Genomic DNA, 21,243 nt, shown 5'->3' on the forward strand with positions numbered 1-21,243 from the left:
TATGCCAGTACAATACTGTTTTGATTGCTATAACTTTGTAATATAATTTTAAATCAGAGAATGTGACACCTCCAGCTCCACTTTCTTTATTCTCAAGATTCCTTTGGCTATTCAGGGTCTTTTATGGCTGAAAATACAAACTTTAGCATTGTTTATTCTAGTTCTGTGAAAAATGCCATTGAAATTTTGATAGGGATTGCACTGAATCCACAGATTGCTTTGAGTAGTATGAACATTATAACAATATTAATTCTTCCAGTCAATGAGCATGGCATATCTTTCCACTTATTGTGTTTTCTCAGTTTCCTGCATCAGTGTCTTATTTTTCAATGTATAAGTCTTTCACGTCGTTAGTTGAATTAGTCCCTAGGTATTTGATTCTCTTTGATGCACTTGGGAACATTCTCAGCAAATAAAGTGACAGTTTTACTTTTTCCTTTCCAACCTGGATGCCTTTTCTTTCTTTTTCTTGCCTAATTGCTCTCCATAGGACTCCATAGGACTATGCTAAATACAAGCAGCAAGAAAAGGCATCCTTATCTTGTTCTCTGTCATAAGAAAAGTTTTCAGCTTTTAACTATTTAGTATGCTCTTGGCTGTGGACTTGTCATATATAGCTTTTATTATGTTGAGATATATTCCCTCTGTATCCACTTTTGCAACCCAAGTCCTCATAGCCTAGATATTCCCCAACCATCCAGCCTTCTCTTGACATCCTTTTATCATTTTTTTTGAAACTGCCTTGAGTCCTCTCCTATATATTGTGGGAAGACCAGTGGTTTTCCAAGACTTGGGAAGATTTTTCTGGGCTGTACATGGTCATGATCTCCCCCAGCTCCATCTTCCCACTATGACTCTTCTCTTCTCTACACAGGATGATGCTAGCATTGTTCACATCCCCTTTTCACTATAATTTCCCAAGACACCACCAACACAGGGCTGCTACAGTAGCAATCAAAGGTATAAGGGAAGGGAAGGAGTGGTTCACTGAAGACAAGTGAACAATTAAAATTGGATATTGTGCTGCTTTGTCTTCACCAGTTTCTTCCCATCAGAGGTTCCTCCTTTGTATCCAGGCTGCCTGATTTCCTCCAAATCTTTTTTCACATCTCTCTCTTCTCTGTAAGTCCATGCTTGTCAGAATCCCTCCTCATTATGCAGAGTATTTCAGTTCTCTAGGTGAGGTTTCTCCTTCTGTACCCTAAGAGGGAGGCATCACCCTTCACACCCAAGGAGGTGATTTTTATAAGCCAGAGACATTTATCTGAACAAAGCCTTGACGCCCTTCATGCAAGTTACTCCACTCCCTGGGATCTTGGTCCCTGATGCCCCAGAGTTCATACTGCATCCATGCCCATTCCTAAGAATCAAAAGTCCCCAGATTGGCCCACGTCGCACTAAAGGACTTGAAGTGGACCAGACAAGCCTTCTCATTGCTGCCTCCAAATTAACATCCTTCTTTCTTCTCCCTCAGATCGCCCAGGGCTTGCCTGCGTTGAGAGAATAGAAAAATACCAAGATAGTTTCCTGCTGGCCTTTGAACACTATATCAATTACCGAAAACACCACGTGACTCACTTTTGGCCAAAACTCCTGATGAAGGTGACAGACCTGCGGATGATCGGAGCCTGCCATGCCAGCCGCTTCCTGCACATGAAGGTGGAATGCCCCACGGAACTCTTTCCCCCGTTGTTCTTGGAAGTGTTTGAGGATTAGACCGACTGACTCATTCTCATAATTCCAACAGCACTACTGGGTGTCATTTCATTCCATTGCCTAGCTCTTTTTTGTTTGTTCCTTTATTTCTTTGTGTTGGGGGGGATTGTTTGGGGGTAAAGGGAGGCAGTCCTTGGCGTAGACATGGATGAAATTGCCCCTTGAATGCGGGTACTTGCTAACTATTGCATTTTGTTCTCCAGTCCTTTGATGTGAATATGCTTTGGAGGTTTTACAGTTGTGGAGGTGGGGTGGGGACAATCATTAATTCACCAGCACCAAGCCGTCACCAGCTCCCATCTGTCCCTGGTCAGCGACTCGAGCAAGCAAAATGGCGCAGCAGGAAACTAAAGAAGACTTAAAACCAAGACAATGTGGTCATCTTGATCCAATCCTGGTTTTTGCAGGGCTCCAATTAGCACAGCACAGACAGCCTCTGATGAGATGTGGCTTTCAGCTTCCTAGGGAAAGTTCTGAACAAATTGTTATCTATTCAAGAACACGCTGTTTTCAGCACTCTGTTCTCTCCTAGCAGCCTAACCTGGAATATATAAGGATATTTGTTTCCCCCAAATTAGCTGTCCTTTCACTGTAATTTTCATAATCCTGTGATTTAATTTGAGTTATACAAGGGTGTGACTCAAAGATGTGCAGGTGTTTGACTGATTGAGGCCAACAAGGAAAACAATTTCCTTAAGTGAGCCCAAAGAAATTCAAAATCTTCACAGATATCAGTGACTCAGTGGTTTCCAAAAATTCCCATAGTATCACTTCATAGGAAGAAGGCTTCTTACTGCTCAGAGGAAACTCCCACAAAAATCAAACCTACTTAGAGTGATGTCACTGTTCAGTGACATCTGACCCTTCATCTCTCAAAGTCCTCAAGTCATTCAACCTGTTTGCATCTCTTCCGAGCTGACAACAGATTTCCCTGTGGATCGACCTTCCAGTCAAGGAGCTGTAACAAGCTGAACTGTTTGAGTCTTGTTCTGGGGAGAGACTAGTGATGTCACGTTCTATGTTGAAGGAAATGCAGTGCCTCAGAGCCTCCTCACACCCTGATGCTGAGGTTCCTCCCTTCTGCTCTTGGATCCTCAGGCTCTTTGCTCTACTCACGAGTGTTTCCTAATCTCCTTTTCCCTCTGGTTCTGAGGCTTGACTACCACAAAAGCCTGCTCCAGCCACTGACTCTCTCTGTCCCTCTAATAGCATTGCCCCGACAGATAACAGAAAACAGCTGCAGACCACGCACACGAACCCTCACTCACCTTCCCTGCCCAACCCACCTCCCCAGTGACCAACGCTGGAGTACTGTGTGCCCAGAAAGCATGATGCCCCTGGTCGCTTCAACGTCAGAAGATGGGCACAGAATATACCCATGAAACTGAATGTATCTCACTCTTCACCATCATGGTAGACATAAACTATTCCTCTGCCTGCCTTGTACTGCCTTATCCTGGAAGTGTTTGGGAAAATAAGCCATATCCGTGAAACTTGCCTGAAAACCATGTGGATTCATTCTTTTTTAACTGGCCCAGAAGTTGGGGTGCCTGAGTTCTAGTTTGTGCTGTTGAATGGTAGATTTGTGACCTTGAGTCGTGAACTAAAAAATCCTTCCTGTCCTTAACACTGTACTAATTTTAGGGGGTGAGGGAATCAAGTTCTTTTGATGGTTTCTTTCACATTCTAACTTCTAACTTTATTAGAAATGATGGCTCTCCTGACAGCTAAGGAAAATGTATTTGGTGTTGATTCAAAATAGGAAGTTGATATATGACATGTCAGTTATTTAGAGAAAGGCAGGGTAGATTTGGGAGAAGGAGAGGAGTGGCATTAAAAATTCCGAGAGTGACCAGAAATAATCCGGGAGGAAAATTATGTGTTTGATGTGCTAAAGCAATTACACAGGCTTCCAGGGAAAGAAACCAAGAGCGGTGCACTGGAACTTACTACCCAGAGAAAGGAAATAGGTGAAGAGGATAAAATTATCAACATGAAGTTCATGGGCAGATTACCTGCTTTGACTTCCCTCAGTTCAATTCAGTTGCTCAGTCCTGCCGGACTCTTTATGGCCCCCATGGACTGCAGCAGGCCAGGCCTCCCTGTCCTACAGACAGTTTTGTGGTTTTGTTTTCCCCAGGCAGTCTCTAGCCAGTCTCCTCTGGTCCTCACTTTGTTACCATCTCAGCTTCCTCTGTTGACTCTCTTTGGATAACTGCTCTTTGAAACAAAAAAGCGTTTAATCACCTTCTCTGCCCCAGGGTAACTCTGAGAAGCTTTTCCGGGTGGGGCAGGTTTTCCCTTGGAAGGGAAGGCGAGCAAGGCGAGCAGGCAGGTCCTGGAGGCTCATAGACTCCTCGGGCAGTAGGCTCCCCAGGAAGGTCTCCTCAACGTGCTGAGATTCCCCAGGGCATCAGACACCCCCAGATTCAGTGCAAGTGCAGAGCCTGATATAAAGACCCATCGGAAGGCCTTAGGGATTAACATGATTGGCCATTGGCCAAATGGTTCAGCAGATCTACAGCAACCCAGCCAGCCCCGACTAAATGTGTGTTTGATCTTTGGCCTCTTACATGGTAGCCTTAAGCAGGCAAACTGCTGATCTCAAAATCTTGTCGAAGGCTGACTACTTCCTGCTGAGTAAACTAAGCCTCGAGGACTTGCGGTTGAAGGAAAGGCTGTCAAGACTGAAAGACTCACGACCCCGGTGGTCAAGGTGACTCATTCCTTCTGTAATTGACTGAGGTACTTACTGCATCTCAAGACTCCATCCCATAAAACTCGATTAGGAGGGACTTGCTCTGGATTTTTTTTTTTTTTTTACATTTTTTCTTACGTCGTCCAGACTTGCAAATCAAATGTGGAAACGTGGACTGACTGAAACCTTGCTCAGTGGGGAGACGTCCCAGAAGAGGAGAACACACCCTACAACTGGGATATCTATTTATTTATACATCACTTAAATTTGGGGGGTGAGTGGTGTCCTGTGTGTGTGTGTGTGTGTCCCTCAAGTGTACTTCACTCTTCAACTAGATGTGCCGTGTTGGTAGAAATAGTGAAAAAAGTAAGCTCTTTTCTTCTTTATGATTCTGCTCAAAACACCACGTGCCGCCTCCGAGCTTTCCTCGTCCCGTGAGCCTCGGTCCTCAAGGATACCCGCGCCGTGTTGCTGCCTCAGCCCGAGAGACGCCTCTTCCGCCCACAGCATGGTCGGCGCGGCCGGTGAACCGCCGTGCAGGCCGGGCCGCGCCTCCGCGCTCGGCCGCTGCGGACTCAGCCTCCGTGAACTGCAGACGCCCTCGAAGCATGTCACTGTCCGTGATACATTTTTATTCTATGGAACTCTAACCCATTCGTGTCATGTTGACCTTTGGCTGCATGAGTCATAAAATCTGAAACTGGTCTTATGGTTTTTGAAACGTAGCCAGCATTTGTAAGGCTAAACCTTTTTCACAAACTGAGTTGAGGTGAATCGGCACCAGGCCACCATTCCTCTTCAGAAGGAGAGTGCTTCACAGACATTTGAATCTCTTTGCCCTTTCCGACGGCTACCGCGTCAGGTTCCAAAATAAGCTCGTCATTTTTCCTGTTATTTTAATAATAAGGAGATATTAGCATAGTGTTTCTTTTGATAGCGATAGACTATAATCCGTATTTAAATTTTATAGAGGAGAAATTTTATTGTACTGTGATGTAGATATTTATTATCCAGGTAAGGATTTGCCCGGTGTGTATTTTTTACAATTGAAACACTTTAATCTTTAAAAAAAAAAAAACACAACTTTAAACACACACACACAGACACAAAAGCAGACTAGGGAAAAAAGGTTTGGCCTTATCACAGAATTTTTACTGTGCTGTACAAATGTTTGCAAATGCAAAATGTGTGCATTTCTAGTGTGTTTCTACATTCATTAATGCCGCCTTCAGGAGCAATATCGTGCAGGTAAAATGCTGTTTGTGGCTTTCTGTTGCACAGTTAAAGCTGACCCACCTTATGCACAAGACAATCAGATATAAATCTGTCCTCCTCAGGATGCAGACAGTACGTTTCGGAGCACAACACACGACAAAGGAAGACCCTTAGATGACAGGCAACTTGCTGACACAGACGCTAGCAGGGCATGAAGGAGCTGACATTATGCCACTCCCCTCTTTTGGTTCTTCCTAATTGGCATTTTTCATTTGATTATAGAGCCAAATTAGTTATGAAGGCTTTTTTTGGAGAAAATACCGTTATCTCCCCATGATGTTTTCATGCCCTGAGAATCAGAAAAAGACAACAGAACAGGGAAAGATTTACAGTCATCGGAAGATTTGTGTTTTGCAAATGGTATTAAGTGATATTGCTAGATTGGTAATATTTTTTTCAGCCTAAAATTCTATTGAAATCTGTGATCAAAATGTTTTAAACTATCCGAAAAGAAAATTTGTATATTTGGGAAAAATGGATTTTTACATAGCTTTTGTATGCAGATATTAAATTGTAATTATGACTATAGCAGGCATAGATAAACTCATAAGCTACAATTCTAAAAAAGAAACAAAAAAGAAAAGCTTATAACGGATACACTTTTCTGCCTCTTTCTTTAAGTATTATTATTTTCTACATAGGCACAGGGTTACCTGCTCGTCTCATCTTGCTGCTTCCAAAAGAAGGAAAACAGAGATGTAATGACATTTGTTTCATAAACATCTACTAAAATAAGCAAGTTTTCTTGAGAGGAAGGCATGAGGGGATAGGGAGATACTCACTTTGGAAGCGGCCACAGAGATGGGGTGAGGAGGGAAGAGGGAAGTTTTTGCAGCTGAAAGGCTACATTCATCTTTTTATCTCAAAATGTTCAAAAACATTATTAATATTAATGAAATTATACTGGTACCAGCTATCAATATATGGCTCACATGTTAGGACTCATGCTGTGATGGGTGACAAAAAAAAAAAAAAAGGCCTAATGGGAATTTATTGTCCATAATATCTGAAAAATCCAAGAGTGTGATGGCTTCAGGTGTGGCTGGATCTGGGTACTCAGTACCTCAGGATGTGCCTCTTTTCATCTCTCTGTGCAGATTTCTGTCCATACAAATTCCCTTCACATGGACTTCATGCTCACATAATCTTTTGTCCTATGATGGCCACCAGTAGCTCCAGGATGAGCCTTTTAGCTCCAGACCAGTGGGAAGAGAGTTTCTTTTCCCCAACAGTTCCAGTAAAAATCCTGAACCTATCCTCATTGGTCCAAATGGAGTCATGTGCCCATTCCTAAGCCAGTCATGTGGCTGAGGAGCACAGGTATACTAATTAGCTGAATCCTCTGAAATCCTGGAACTGGAGGGAGGAAAAGAAGGACAACCAGCCCCATCTAAACTAGACAAAGAGTTGAGTCAGGAATGGTTCCCCAAAGAAAAGTCTGTCTTGCTACTATAAGAAATGGGAGGAACAGTGAGTAAGTAAAAGAAGAAATGTCCACACCAATCATTAAGTCTGAAAGCACATCCATTTTTGGTACAGCAACAAATCTCCTGAAGAGAGAGGAAGCTCAATACCATTCAGCCAGGACATGAGCCATATAAACACTCCAAAGAAAGTGTTTGATAATATCCTACCTAGCTCATGAAAGAGGCCAAGATGGAGCAAGCATTTATCATTTCCCCAGACTAGATCAGTTCAGAGTACCATTTTGAGAGTCTCCCCACTCTCTGTTCAAAGGACTGTGTATAAATTTTATATCTGTCTCTTTTCTACATTACATACCTTCTCAACTCTACCCTAGTGAACATATTTCCTCCCCCCAAGAAATTACTTTATTCATTCTCTTTTGGAGAGTTTTTTACACATATATTCCAGCTAGGTACTGTTCTTAAGCCCATTACACAGGCAAAGATGATGCAAAACTGATGTAGTAGCTAACAGCTTGACCTGAGTAATGGAGGTGCTGTCATGGCACAAACCTGCACAGTTCTATTGATGAGAAGCCAGAGGCCAAAATTGGTTTGCTTTCCCTTCTTGAGATGACAGCTCATCCTGGTTTCCTATTTAGCTACTCAGGCATGGTGGCTCTGTAAATAGTAGAACTGTCATTAAGTTCATGTACACAAATTCTGACACATTAAAATGTTGCTCAAACTGAAGCAAAACTCAGTAGAACTACTGAAATGGAGAGTTTTCCAGATATCTAAGGATCTGTGAGTATAAATGTTTTACATTATACTCCTGAAAGACAGAATCTATTTACATAGTATGAAGTGAAGTCAGAAATGAAGTCTCTATCGGTAAAATGGTATTGCCTGAATGCTATATCAAAATGAGAAGAAAGTTGTCTTAGCCTTGGTTCCAGAAGGCAGAGTTTATATGCTAACTACTAGTTAGCTAGTTTATATGCTAACTATATATATGCTATATATACAGTTTTATTAGAGATAATAGCTCCAAAGGAAACAGTAATGGAAGGAAAAAAATGAGACAAGGAAGGAAAGAGAGTAAACACAAGAGATGGCCACCCTGAGTACAACTGACCATCTTCCAAGGGGCCAGATGGACCGCTACATCTCCGGGTGGCTCATGTGGGACTGAGGGAATCAATTACTGCCTGCTGTCATCCCCCACTCTCTGTTCAAAGCACTGAACTCCCCTCTGCTAGGCTGCACATGCCTGGCCCCAGAGCAGCTCCAGTGGGGTCTCATGCTTCAGAAGCAAAAGCAACCTCCCAAGTGGAGAAAGTTCTCTCCACTCCCACCGCTGGGCACAGTCCATCTAGACTGGGTGACAGACCAGGTGGCAAGTGACGTGAAACAAATGGCCCTGGGCCCTGGGCAGGTAAACAGGACTTAGAGGATCTGCAACGATGTGATATCAGGGATCCTCCAGCCAACAAGTTCCCCTGATTGGCCAAGTTCCAAAGAGAACTGCAAAGTTCCACAAACAAACCAACCTGTGTTTCACTGTACCATGAATTTGAATGTGCTGTTGTTTAGTTGCTAAGTCATGTCCAACTCTTTTGGGACTCCATGGACTCTAGCTTAGCAGACTCCTCTGTCCATGGGATTTCCCAGGCAAGAATACTGGAGGGGGTTGCCATTTCCTTCTCCAGGGGATCTTCCCAACTCAGAGATCAAACCCATGTCTTCTGCACTGGCAAGCAGATTCTTTACCACCGCGCCACCTGAGAAGCCCTTTGGACATGTAGGGGTTCTTAATTTCATATAAACTTGTCATGCAAATTGTCCACTTGGCCACATTTTCCTAGCATAGCTGAAAAAAATTAAGCAGACTATTGACTTAATTATACAATATTAGCTTTTCTTATTGGTGACTCATTTCAAGGCCAAATTTTTTTCCACATAATTATCTGGCTAAAAATTTTGTAGAAGTCAATAGAAATTTGGTTTTTTTTTTTCTGTACAAAACTTCACTTTGGTGCAAACATTTTTAGAATCAATATATATGAAAAGTGGAGTCAGATGATTTGCAATGAACACTCTTCTTTTTTAGGATAATCATCTTTGTTTTGACTTTTTTTGTACTAATTGCAATGAGAGAGGGAGAGGCATACAGAGTAAAGCAACTTCAAGTTAGCAAATCTGAAAATTCTTATACCCTTAAATCCCAACAGATATATAGACATTAAAAACACCCCTCAACTTTACTATGAATCCCAGAAAGATGCTTTAGTCTTTTTGCTGTAGATATGAAAGTTTATTTGAATTTTAAGGATTTCAGAATTTTCTGTAGGGGGATCTTTAGCCTTGAAGAGAGCTTTTAGGATTTCTTTCCATTATCCAAAGTCAAAGCCAAATAAAATCTTTGTAACAATGAGTTATGTCAAAAGATGAAGAACCCCAAACCAAGGATCATTCATTCATACGTGAGCTGCTTCATGAGAATCTAATTGCACATTTCAGGAAATTCACCTTCGTTTTCTCCAGCACTCTGACAAAAATAGCACTCATCATTTACTCTCCACTCCAGAAGCCCAGCAGTTATGCCAGAGGGTGGGCCGGGTGTTGGTGCTGCCTTCCAGGGTTTTCCACTGCTACACGGAGCACACAGCAACAGCCCACCAGGTAAGGAAACCTAATCAAACGCAGGAATCGTACCAGACCCTCTATATTACTGTTAACCCTCCAAATAAACCCAAAAAGTAAGTGTTCACACCTTAATCTGACAACAGGGAAATGGAGGCTCAGTGTGAATAAGCAACTCATCCAACATCATGCAGTTGACAAAATGTCAGAGCACATAGGGCCCCAAGATCCATGTCATTTTTACAACTTGCCCTGATAAGACTATCATGGACTTAGCTTATGACAAAAGAGCAAAGGAAACTCTGGAAATGTTTTCCATTCCCCTTCCCAAGAGGGTCCTCTGCTCTAACCAAAAAAAAAACATGCACACCCTGAAGGCCGGCTACCGTCTCATTAGGTTGTGTCTACTGCAAAATCATCATTGGTGTTGCAACACTGAAGAATAATTTTTTTTTCAGTTCAGTTCAGTCTCTCAGTTGTGTCCAACTCTTTGCGACCCCATGTACTGCAGTACCTCCAGCTTCCCTATCCATCACCAACTCCCAGAGCTTGCTCAAACTTATGTCCATTGAGTTGGTGATGCCATCCAACCATCTCATCCTCTGTCGTCCCCTTCTCCTCCTGCCTTCAATCTTTTCCAGCATCAGGATCTTTTCCAGTGAATCAGTTCATTACACAAGGTGGCCAAAGTATTGGAGTTTCAGCTTCAGCATCAGTCCTCCCAATGAATATTCAGGACTGATTTCCTTCAGGATTGACCGGTTTGATCTCCTTGCAGTCCAGGGACTCTCAAGAGTCTTCTTCAACACCACCGTTCAAAAGCATCAGTTCTTTAGCGCTCAGCTTTCTTTATGGTCCAATTCTCACATCCATACATGACTACTGGAAACACCATAGCTTTGACTAGATAGACCTTTGTTGGCAAAGTAATGTCTCTGCTTTTTAATATAATGTCTAGGTTGCTCATAGCTTTTGTTCCAAGGAGCAAGCGTCTTTTAATTTCATGGCTGCAGTCACCATCTGCAGTGATCTTGGAGCTCAAAAATATAAAGTCTGTCACTGTTTCCATTGTTTCCCCATCTATTTGCATGAAGTGATGGGATTGGATGCCATGATCTTCGTTTTTTCAATGTTGAGTTTTAAGCCAGCTTTTTCACTCTCCTCTTTCACTTTCATCAAAAGGCTCTTCAGTTCCTCTTCATTTTCGGCCATAAGGGTGGTGTCATCTGCATATCTGAGGTTATTGATATTTCTCCTGGCAATGTTGATTCCAGGTTGTGCTTCATCCAGCCCAGTGTTTCTCATGATGTACTCTGCATATAAGTTAAATAAGCAGGGTGACATTTTACAGCTTTGATGTACTTCTTTCCCAATTTGGAACCAGTCCATTGTCCCATGTCCAGTTCTAACTGTTGCTTCTTGACCTGCATACAGGCTTCACAGGAGGCAGGTAAGGTGATCTGGTATTCCCATCTCTTGAAGAATTTTCCACAGTTTGTTGTGATCCACATAGTCAAAGGTTTTATTTAGCATATTCAATGAAGCAGAAGTAGATGTTTTTCTAGAACTCTCTTGCTTTTTCTGTGATCCAACGGATGTTGGCAATTTGATCTCTGGTTCCTCTGCCTTTTCTAAATCCAGTTTGAACATCTGGAAGTTCTCAGTTCACGTATTGCTGAAGCCTGGCTTAAAGAATTTCGAGCATTACTTTGCTAGCATGTGAGATGAGTGCAATTGTGCAGTAGTTGAACATTCTTTGGCATTGCCTTTCTTTGGGACTAGAATGAAAACTGATCTTTTCCAGTCCTGTGGCCTTTGCTGAGTTTTCTAAATTTACTGGCATATTGAGTGCAGAACTTTCACAGCATCATCTTTTAGGATTTGAAATAGCTCAGCTGGAATTCCATCACCTCCACTAGCTTTGTTCATAATGATGCTTCCTAAGGCCCACTTAACTTCACATTCCAGGATCATGGTTATTTGCATCATGAAGATCTTTTTTGTAGAGTTTTTCTGTGTATTCTTGCCACCTCTTCTTAATATCTTCTGCTTCTGTTAGGTCCATACCATTTCTGTCCTTTATTGTGCCCATCTTTGCATGAAATGTTCCCTTGGTATCTCTCATTTTCTTGAAGTGATCTTTAGTCTTTCCCATTTTATTGTTTTCCTCAATTTCTTTGCATTGATCAATGAGGAAGGCTTTCTTATCTCTCCTTGCTATTCTTTGGAACTCTGCATTCAGATGGATATATCTTTCCTTTTCTCTTTTGCATTTCACTTCTCTTCTTTTCTCAGCTATTTGTAAGTTCTCCTCAGACAACCATTTTGCCTTTTTGCATTTCTTTGTCTTAGGGATGGTCTTGATCACTGCCTCCTGTACAATGTCACTCCTGTACTATGTCCATAGTTCTTCAGGCACTCTCTCTATCAGATCTAATCCCTTGAGTCTGTTTGTCTCGACGGGACCAATTTAACTCGGCTGACTTCTAGAGTTGTCAGAGGACATTTTGTTTTGCTAAGCATTTGAGGGTCTGAGTGAGTTGTTAAATTTGGGGAAAGCCAAACTGCTATGCAAAATCAGAGGAGAATTTACAGCAGTGGAGGCGGAGGGGCTACAGAGAGGACACAGGGAAACACTTCCGTTTCAAGATGGGACATCATACGGACTGGACTTCAGATAGAACTTCAGATAATCATGTGGTGAATGATTAGATAAAATTAGATAAAATCGGCAAATTTGTATGACACAAGTGAATGTCTTACAGAAACAAATAAAAAGGGTCTTCAGTTACCATCTTGATATGGAAGAACAGAAGCCCTGGGCAAAGGGCTTCATGATAAAACATTATCCCAGAATTCATGGAAACTTCTTTATCTGGTTTCAAACACTTGAAAGAATTTTCAATGCAATTTCACCTAACTCTGAAGACAGGCTTCTATCTGACATCTGGAAAATGCATTTAAACTACACATAGACATGAGGATAAGTTACTAAACTGAAGGCCCTTGTGGAATTTTCCACAGGAAAGCAATAAGAGCCTCTTCTATCCAACTTTCACCCTCACCTGCAATTAAAGGAAGACAACAAAAGGCTTCAACCGAATAGTAGCCGCTGAGCCCAAATAACATTAGAGAGAAATTTTTACAATATTGGCAATGTCTGAATGTCATAGGATTAGTATCAAGAATAAACAGGCAGGTTTTCCAAATCAGTAAGAAAAAAAGAAGCATGAAATACAATAGAAAAATAGAACATGTATAGAAAGAGAAGCCCAAATGGCTAACAAATATATAGAGATCCCCGAACTCACTAGCAATCAGAAATAGGAAAATCAACACCACTTTACATCCACTAATTAGGCAAATAGAAATACCAAGTGCTAATAAGAATATTAAAAGATGAGGACCTCATCTCCTGCTGAGAGTGTCAATTGGTTCACCCCATTTTTCCTGTAGCCAATGACTCTACACATAATTCCATCCCTGGGAACACACCCTAAACTCTCACATGGATCTAGAGGAATGGTCCTCTGAGCATCCCAGATTCTGCAGTTCAGGCTAGGGAAGAGGAGAAGAATACTGGGTGGAGGGCTTCCTACCAAAGAAATCACTGAAGCATCAGAAACACTGAGCCAGACCTGCATACAGAGACATTCATGAAATGAGACCACACCATAGAACGGATGTAACCTCAAACACATGCACTGGAACACCAGATTTACATATACCAAGAACATTAGACTGAGTGTCTACGTGGAAGCAATCAAGAGAAAAAAGAAAGAAAGCAGGAGAAGGGTCATGGCAGACTGATGATTTTAACCATCATGAAACAAAGAGGATTATGCTTATCTCAAGTCCTACACCTGAGATTCCCCTCCTCCCATCCTGAAACTGCCAGGTGTTAATTATCTCTTCCCTGAGTCACTCCTATTATGGTATTTCCCATGTGATGATGGGCAGTAAATGATGAATTCTGATGAGGCACACAACTTAGAGCTTCAGAACCCAGAAGTGAAAGCAGAGATAGTCTAGAGATGACTAGGGGGAGAAAAGAGAGAAAGGGGTCAACTCCTCGATGTTAAACCATCGTCCAGCTGCCAAGCCTATTTTCCAATGAATGACATCTAATATGAAACTCAAAAAAAAAAAAAAAAGAGAGAGAGAGAGAAATGAGAGACAAGGCTCTGGTTAAATAGGTCTGTCCATTCAGCCACCTCAAATCTCCAAAGCAAATCTGTCTCTAAGGAGTCCCTAATTCTCCATCAAAGTTCTGGAAACCTCTGAACTAGAAACCCGTGCATTCATAAGCCAAGCTGGAGTGATGAATGGGAGGGGCAGCTCTATTTAAAGGGCCCGGGTAGAGCCACTACGTCTCCTCAATAGGAGGCAACAGTCTTCAGAGAGACGGGCCTGGCCTGTGGGGAGCCTCTTGGGACGGGAACGGGAAGCCTGAGAGGAGTCCGCTGAGCCCACTGCCCCAGCTCTCTCCTTTAAAACCAGGTTCACACACCTCTCTCATTTTTATGAGTCTGGAATTGAATATTCTATTTGTTGTGCTACATAAGGAGATTAAGCAAATTTACAGCAAAAGATTTCCATCTCTTTTGGGTTCCTCTAATTTGGAGGGCTCATAAACCAGGGAACCAATCCATTTCAAATGGGGAATGATCCAAGGAAGCGGGAACATTTACGCTGCAGAAGACCTGAGACTCACATCCGAGACACCCTTGGTGAAACAGGAAACCAACTGCTTCCGTGTTGCTTCCAAAGAGTGCAGCTAGAGTGAATGGATGGAAATCATTCAGAAGTTAATTTCAGCCCAGAAGAAGACAGAATGATGTCAAAGTTGAACCGTCAAAAGTGGAAGTAGAGAAGATTCCGTCACTCAAGGAGTTCAAGCCAAAACTACACTCTCATCTGAAAGTTAGGCAGCACAGGGACCAGAAAGTCAAAGCCAGTGACCCCTCGGACCTCGTCTTCAGCCCCAGGCCACATCATGACCATGTCCTAGGGGGCCGGCTCCCTGCACTTGCTGAGGTTTAAGCTGTCCCTGAAGCCATATTTTAGGTTCTCCAAAAGGAAACACGTGAGATGAACCTCAGTGAGATACGACTTCTGGTGCCACTTACTTTGAATATATAATCATCCCCTGCAAAAGCAGATGAGCCAGTAAAATAAAGTCTACCATCTGTCTCTCCATGCTTTCTTTTTCAACAATTATCTGACTAGCTCCGGAGAAAACCTCCTCTGTGCAGCCATGAATCAGACAGGCTGATCTGAAACCATCACCAGAGGGAATAATGTGCCAGAACCAAAGAGCAACTCTAAAGTGAGAAGAAAGACAGCAAATAAACTCTAGGATCGCCTTACACACTGGGAACATGATGCTGCCGGTGGTTCGTCAGGACTGTGCTGAAGACCACAGCAGTTATTAAGCATCTCCATAAGATGAGTCTTGATTTAATTGTCTCTGGCTGAGACTCTGCACATTGGTTGTCTGCCCAGGCACGGATTTATTTTGACCAAAATTAGTCTTAATCAGCTTGGCTTGAGTAACGACTTGGCCAAAAATCGCGGCCAGCAGACAGCTTGAGAAGCTTCTCTGGCAATTCAGAGATTAGAGAAGAACAGAGCTTTGAAAAAATACTTTACAAGGAGTTGATCCCCCTCCCACTCTCAGAAAACCATTTCTTAGTCCAATCAGTGTTAGCAAAAGCCACGGTTGTCCCCTGGGGGAAGCAGCCAGGGGGTGAAAGAAGCACAGTGGACAGTCAGGAGGGAGGTCTGGACTCTTCCAAAGGCCTATGGCTGGCGCCTGGTTTCTTCTGCATGCCGCTTCGTGAGATTCAGAGCTAGGAAGATGCCTTACTCTGAATGTCTGTCAAAAGCAGGCATGATTAGACTCTGACCACTCCAAGCCACTGCGGGTTACAAGCAAGACTAAAAATGTGCTGGCGCGACATTTTTCCTCCAAATGGAGATCACGAGCCACATGTTTATAAGGATGAGTGACAACGAGTTTGTCACTAAGACGTTTCGATTGCAATCAACCTCATCTTTCCCAGGAATTCCTTCATTTCACATCCAAGTGCCGGCTTTTTTCTTTCCAGAAATAAGACCACACTCTCTCCCTGAAAGCATGCACAAATACATCTCACGTGGATGGGGGGAAACTGCGGTGGGAGGCGTAGGCAAGCAGCACCATGATCCCAACATGATCCCAAAAGCATGGTGTCTGCGGCACATCAGTATAAGGCCACTGGTCACTGACTCGGTGGACATGAGTCTGAGCAAGCTCCGGGAGATAAGGAAGGACAGAGGAGCCTGGCGGGGTATAGTCCATGGGGTTGCAAAGAGTCGGACACAGCTGAGCAACTGAACAACAATGACCCCAGACATTCAAAGAAAGTTTATTCTCAACTTGAACCCAAGTATCCCTGGGGCAGCTAAGGACATAGTCTCAGAAGCACACAAAGTTTACATTTAAAAAAAGTTTTAATTTCTGGTTTCATTCCATAAATAATTTTAAAATTTCCCCTGAAGCTAGTCTGGATCATCCAGATTAGCTCAAAAGCAAATACTAGGTTTCAGTCATTCATTTGCCCTCATATTTGTAACACCTCTGATGTCACATAATAATAACTATAGTTCTTGCAACATAATTAGGGCCAAAAAAGCAGACTTACTATGTAAATGATGCAGTCACCACCAAACCCACAGCATCACGGCTCACTGGTCCATGAAGGGCTTGGCAGTGGTCAAGGACACAAAAGCGGTGGGCGACCTGAGTCACCACAACAGAGGACAGAGTCCAGGCTTCCCAGATTCGGGGCATCTGAGAAGCATTAGAGAGGCATTTGGCACATAAACAGGTAAAGTTCTTCAAAGAAGATGCATCATAGTCATAGTTCTATTTTTCCATTAATTATTAAAAGCAACATGCTTGCTTTGTCAGCAAAGGGAGTGAAGATATTATTTGCAATCTTCCCCCAAGGTGTCTCATTCTACCCTGATGGTGGATGGCTTGTGCTGTAAGTGAGGTACATCTAAAACTAGGCAGGCTTTCTTGCCTGAGCCTAAAAAACATTCTCTTAATTGCTGAGGGAAGACATGACATGAAATGCATTCAGACTCTGACAGGTCCTGAGAAATCCTGCACTTGTCCCTTCGAGGAGCCCAAAGTAAGAACAGAAACTGCAGTTAAGTTTGGGGCAATCAGAGCAGAGAGGACTTGGCCTCCCATTCTTGAACAAAGGCAGTGAAGTCATCAAGACCCATAAGAGAAATGGACATGTGTGGACGAGTTCCCCAAGTCTCAAAGTAGCAAAGACGTGGCAGGATAGTTTGCAAGGCTGAGAGAGGCCAGCCACAGGCAGCCCGAGTTTAGATAATGCCGCCACAAAATTTCCCATAACCCGATAAAACAGAACCATCACGGACAGAGCGCATCTAAGGACCGCACAGAACTCAGCTGAGACAGAGACAGAGGCTGACTGGAAAGAGCTTGCCGTCTGGAATGAGGACCCTGCTGACCTGTGTGCACCACCAAAGGGGCACCGGAGGCCTCAGCTGCCCCCCTGTGGACTGAGGGCAGTGCAGACCAGCTGCCCCAACCAGGACTTGGCACCATGATGGAGTTATTCTCCAATATTAGCGGGGTTTTAAAACTCCAAAATTACCCAGAGTGCCTGCTAATGTACAGATTTATGGAGCCCAGCCCCGGGGTTCCTGATTCTGCAGGCCTGGGATGGGTACTGAGATCCTGCATTTCCGACAGCTCCTCAGGTCATGCTGATGTGGTCTGGGGACCACATTTGGAAAGTCACTGCTGGGATGTATCCAAGCCCCCTAAGTTACATGACACCCAGATCTAAGCAGAACTGCCTGCAGAAGACAGCTCATGGTAGGCGTATGCTTGTGGGAGGAAACTGACATTGCTCACACACCTGCACACACCTGCACACGGGAACTAAGATCTGGGTCCACCAGGGAGACACGGGCCAACAGCTTTCTAAGTCTCCACTGGGTTGTTTCCACCTCCGAAGGCATCACTTCCTGTTCTATTGTGGCACTGAATAGAATTCTTAAATATACTCAGTAATAACATGTTAGTGACTGATCTCGTCAACCCATGATGAAATCAAGGTCATCAGTGTTGGAACCCATGTCCAGAGTATTCCAAATAAATTATAGACAGGTTAGCAACAATTCTTTTAAAATACATTATATCAAGTCACCTTCCTGCTCAAAATCCCCGTGGCCCTCAGCGGCTCCCGGGTCGCTCAAGTACAGGCTACCCCTCCGTGACCTGCAAGGCTCTCCAGGGCTTGGCCACCCCGCCCTGCTCCCCGTGCTCTCGGCCGGCGCCCCAGCTCACCCCCGCCTCGCGGGTGCCCTGACCAGCTCCTGTTCCTGGCAATACTGGAGGCCGCCTGCACCTCCGGACCTGCGTGCATGTCCTCACCCACGCCTCCCGCCACTCCTTCAGGTCTCTACTCAGACCTCACCTTCTCAGAGATGCATTCTTCTTCCCAGTCCAACCCCTGGCCGGAGAAGATCCCACATGCCATGGGGCAACTAAGCCCGTGGGCCTCAACAAGAGAAGCCACTGCAGAGAGAAGCCCGCGCACTGCAGCTAGAGAGCAGCCCCTGCTTGTGACAATAAGAGGAAGCCCACGCCAGCAATGAAGACCCAGGGCAACCAAAAATAAATAAGTAAATTAAATATATATATATAGAGAGAGAGAGAAAGATAATAGCATTTTGTTTTTATGAAGTAAATGTGGTTTTGATCATAAAACCTAAAGGCACCATGACAAAAATTAAATGATAGCTCAATCTTTTGTATTTAAATACAAAAATGCAGAATTAAAATCTTGGACACTGGACTTGAGCTTAGGGGACCAACCCTACCAAGGGGACTGGGTCCAGTCAGGGGGCCAAGGCACCCCCAGAGGGTACAGCCAATAAGATGTTACAACAGGGACAGCACAGGCCTTCCCCAAACCCAGAGGCTCAGTGCAGACCCCAGGCACCGTGCAGGGCTGGGGTCACAGGACCACAGGGTCCCCGCACCATGGGGCCTGCCTGCTGCTGGACTAGAGTCCTTTCAGGAGCCTTCTCTATCTTTCCATGATGTACGCGCTGAGTTGCTTCAGTCACGTCCAACTGTTTGTGGACAGGAGCCCACCAGGCTCCTCTGTCCATGGGATTCTCCAAGCAAGAATACTGGAGTGGGGTGCCATGCCCTCCCCCAGGGGCTCCTCCTGACCCAGGGATTGAACCCGCATCTCTCATGTCTCCTTGCATTGGCAGGCAGGTTCTTTACCACTAGTTCCACCTGGGAAGCCCTTTCTATAAGTTCTATATATTTAAGGCAATGATACTTTGTTTTGTTTACAAATAGATGAATATCTGTCAAGAATGCTATCTTGTTATTACCCTTTGTCAATCTTCTTGTCTATTTTGCTTGCTTGTTCTTTCAGTTAAAATTATAAGTCAAATATCAATTATGGTAATAAAATAGGTTTTATTTCCCTATATCATCTCTTCACCAATAACATGGCATATTTTTAATTTTACTTAATTTTTTATTTAGTACCATATGTAGACTCTTTGCCTTCCTGTCAACTGCATTTACTTTTAATTTTATTGCACTGGGCATCCTAAACAATGATATGTAAATGTACCTTTTTGTTCTTGGTTTTAATATGAAATGCTTTATCATTAAGAGTAATAAGCATATTGCTTTAAAGAATAAAATGAGGAGATAGACATTCGTTAAGAAAAACAACTCAAATATTGGAAATAAGGCATAAAGATGACTGCATGTCTTTTCAAAGCCATGCGGAAGCTTTACCACCACCCCAGGGGTTACTTCATTCTCCAGCAGAATGTGCTTTTATTTGGTTTATTACTTAGCATTGATACAAGCCAAGACCCTGTGAGGTTATATATTAACTTGTAGGCTTAGATCTACTGGAGAAGTGAATGATTTTTGTCTAGTACAAAACATAACCCCACAAGTCTCAGTGTTATTGCCTGGCAGGCATTAACCTATTTTGCCTGGGAGGCAGCAAACTAGCTTCAGCAGGCCTTACCTAGCTGACAAACACTCTGTGAACAGCCCCATCCTGCTCATCTCCTGACTTAGATAAATCGTTGACATAGACTCACTACACATTTAGAGGAAAGTCATGTTTCTAACTTCTTAAAAAATCACATTATTTACACATTCAATAAATAATGACATCTATCACACCCAATTACAATGTGGTAAGGGTTATGAAAGAAATGGGGGTGGGGGGACTTATCTTGGACTGAGGGTCTCTGGAGGAAATGCTGTTTTAACGGGGCCCTGGAGGCCGGCTGCACTTACAGGAGACACGGGGCAGGAAAGAGCGGCCACGGGGTGGATCTTCCTAGGGTGATCTTCTGACTACATCCAAAGGTTCCCAGAGTCACAGAGGAAGGTGACCAAAAATTACTCTCTACGCTTGCTAGGCAGAGCTACCTCGTATTTCCACACCAATGCAGTTTTCAAAATAAACGTAATAAACAATAATGGTAATTATATCTAATGTTAACTCAGAATGTATCACAGTGCTCCAAGTCTGGTATTAAACATCTGAAGTATGTTATCTTCAGTCCTCAGGACAACCCCACAGGGTGGTCGCTATTATTGTCTCCACTGCACAGATGAGCAAGCTGAGGCCCTGAGAGGTGAAGTGACATGCCCCAGGGTACACACGAAGCCTGCCTGATATCAGACCTGAGCGCCTCTGCTGTCCCACCTCTCCCAAGGCTGCAGCCCTTCAAGTCCATGCTCCTTCATATAGGAAAGGAGCACATTAATCTCATGCTTCAGCATCATGGCAAGACAGGAACAGGCAGGAGACGCACGTGCAGGGCAGTGTGGCTCCGTGTTTTCCTGGCTGGCCCGGCTCATTTTCTGAAGCTTCCTGCTGCACTGCTTTGGAAGTAAAAAGCAGGGTTTGCTACAAGTGGCTTTTCAACAAGCAGAGTGTCTTGTTGAAAACCTGTTTACTCCATGCCTCTGCTTTTATTCCCCGATACAGCCCCCACTGCTGTTTCCTCTTGTCTGTAAGCTCTGAGCTCTTGTCCAGAAGCCTTTAGCCCAACTGAGTGGGCAAAAAGCCTTCTCCGCCATTTACCTTACAACTGGCTTTGAGTTTCTCTTAAGTGTTTGTCTGACTGTTTAGTCAAGGATTGACAGTCCATTGTGAACAGAGTCCATCTGCCTTGATCGCACGTAAACTTTCCAGAGTTCAATGCTTGGTTTTTGTTCCTTTTCTTTCTCCGTTGGTACTTCCTGCTTTTAAGATGAGAATTATATAAAAACGTAATTATCCTGTCCCTTTCCTTTATCTTATATTCAAGGGGAATACGTGTGTCTTTTGTGTATATTTCCCAAGTAACTCAGAGGTATATTAAATGCTGTCCTGGGTCCCTGCGGCTTGGAATCTAATACCAGTCATGGCC

At 43.5% G+C, this 21,243-nt stretch overlaps 1 protein-coding gene across 5 annotated transcripts in view; it reads left to right on the forward strand.

Moving 5' to 3' along the window:
• The window catches only part of THRB (thyroid hormone receptor beta), a 416,080-nt gene extending 409,796 nt beyond the window's left edge, over positions 1-6,284 (forward strand). For all 5 annotated transcript variants that reach the window (XM_061134940.1, XM_061134937.1, XM_061134939.1 and 2 more), the window contains exon 10: positions 1,475-6,284. In XM_061134940.1, the coding sequence (XP_060990923.1) occupies positions 1,475-1,716 (242 nt within the window). In that variant the 3' untranslated portion in view covers positions 1,717-6,284. The remainder of the gene's footprint in view (positions 1-1,474) is intronic.
• Positions 6,285-21,243: the final 14,959 nt, after the last annotated feature.

The sequence above is a fragment of the Dama dama genome, chromosome 32, assembly GCF_033118175.1.
Source record: "Dama dama isolate Ldn47 chromosome 32, ASM3311817v1, whole genome shotgun sequence".
In the NCBI taxonomy this organism is placed as follows: domain Eukaryota; kingdom Metazoa; phylum Chordata; class Mammalia; order Artiodactyla; family Cervidae; genus Dama; species Dama dama.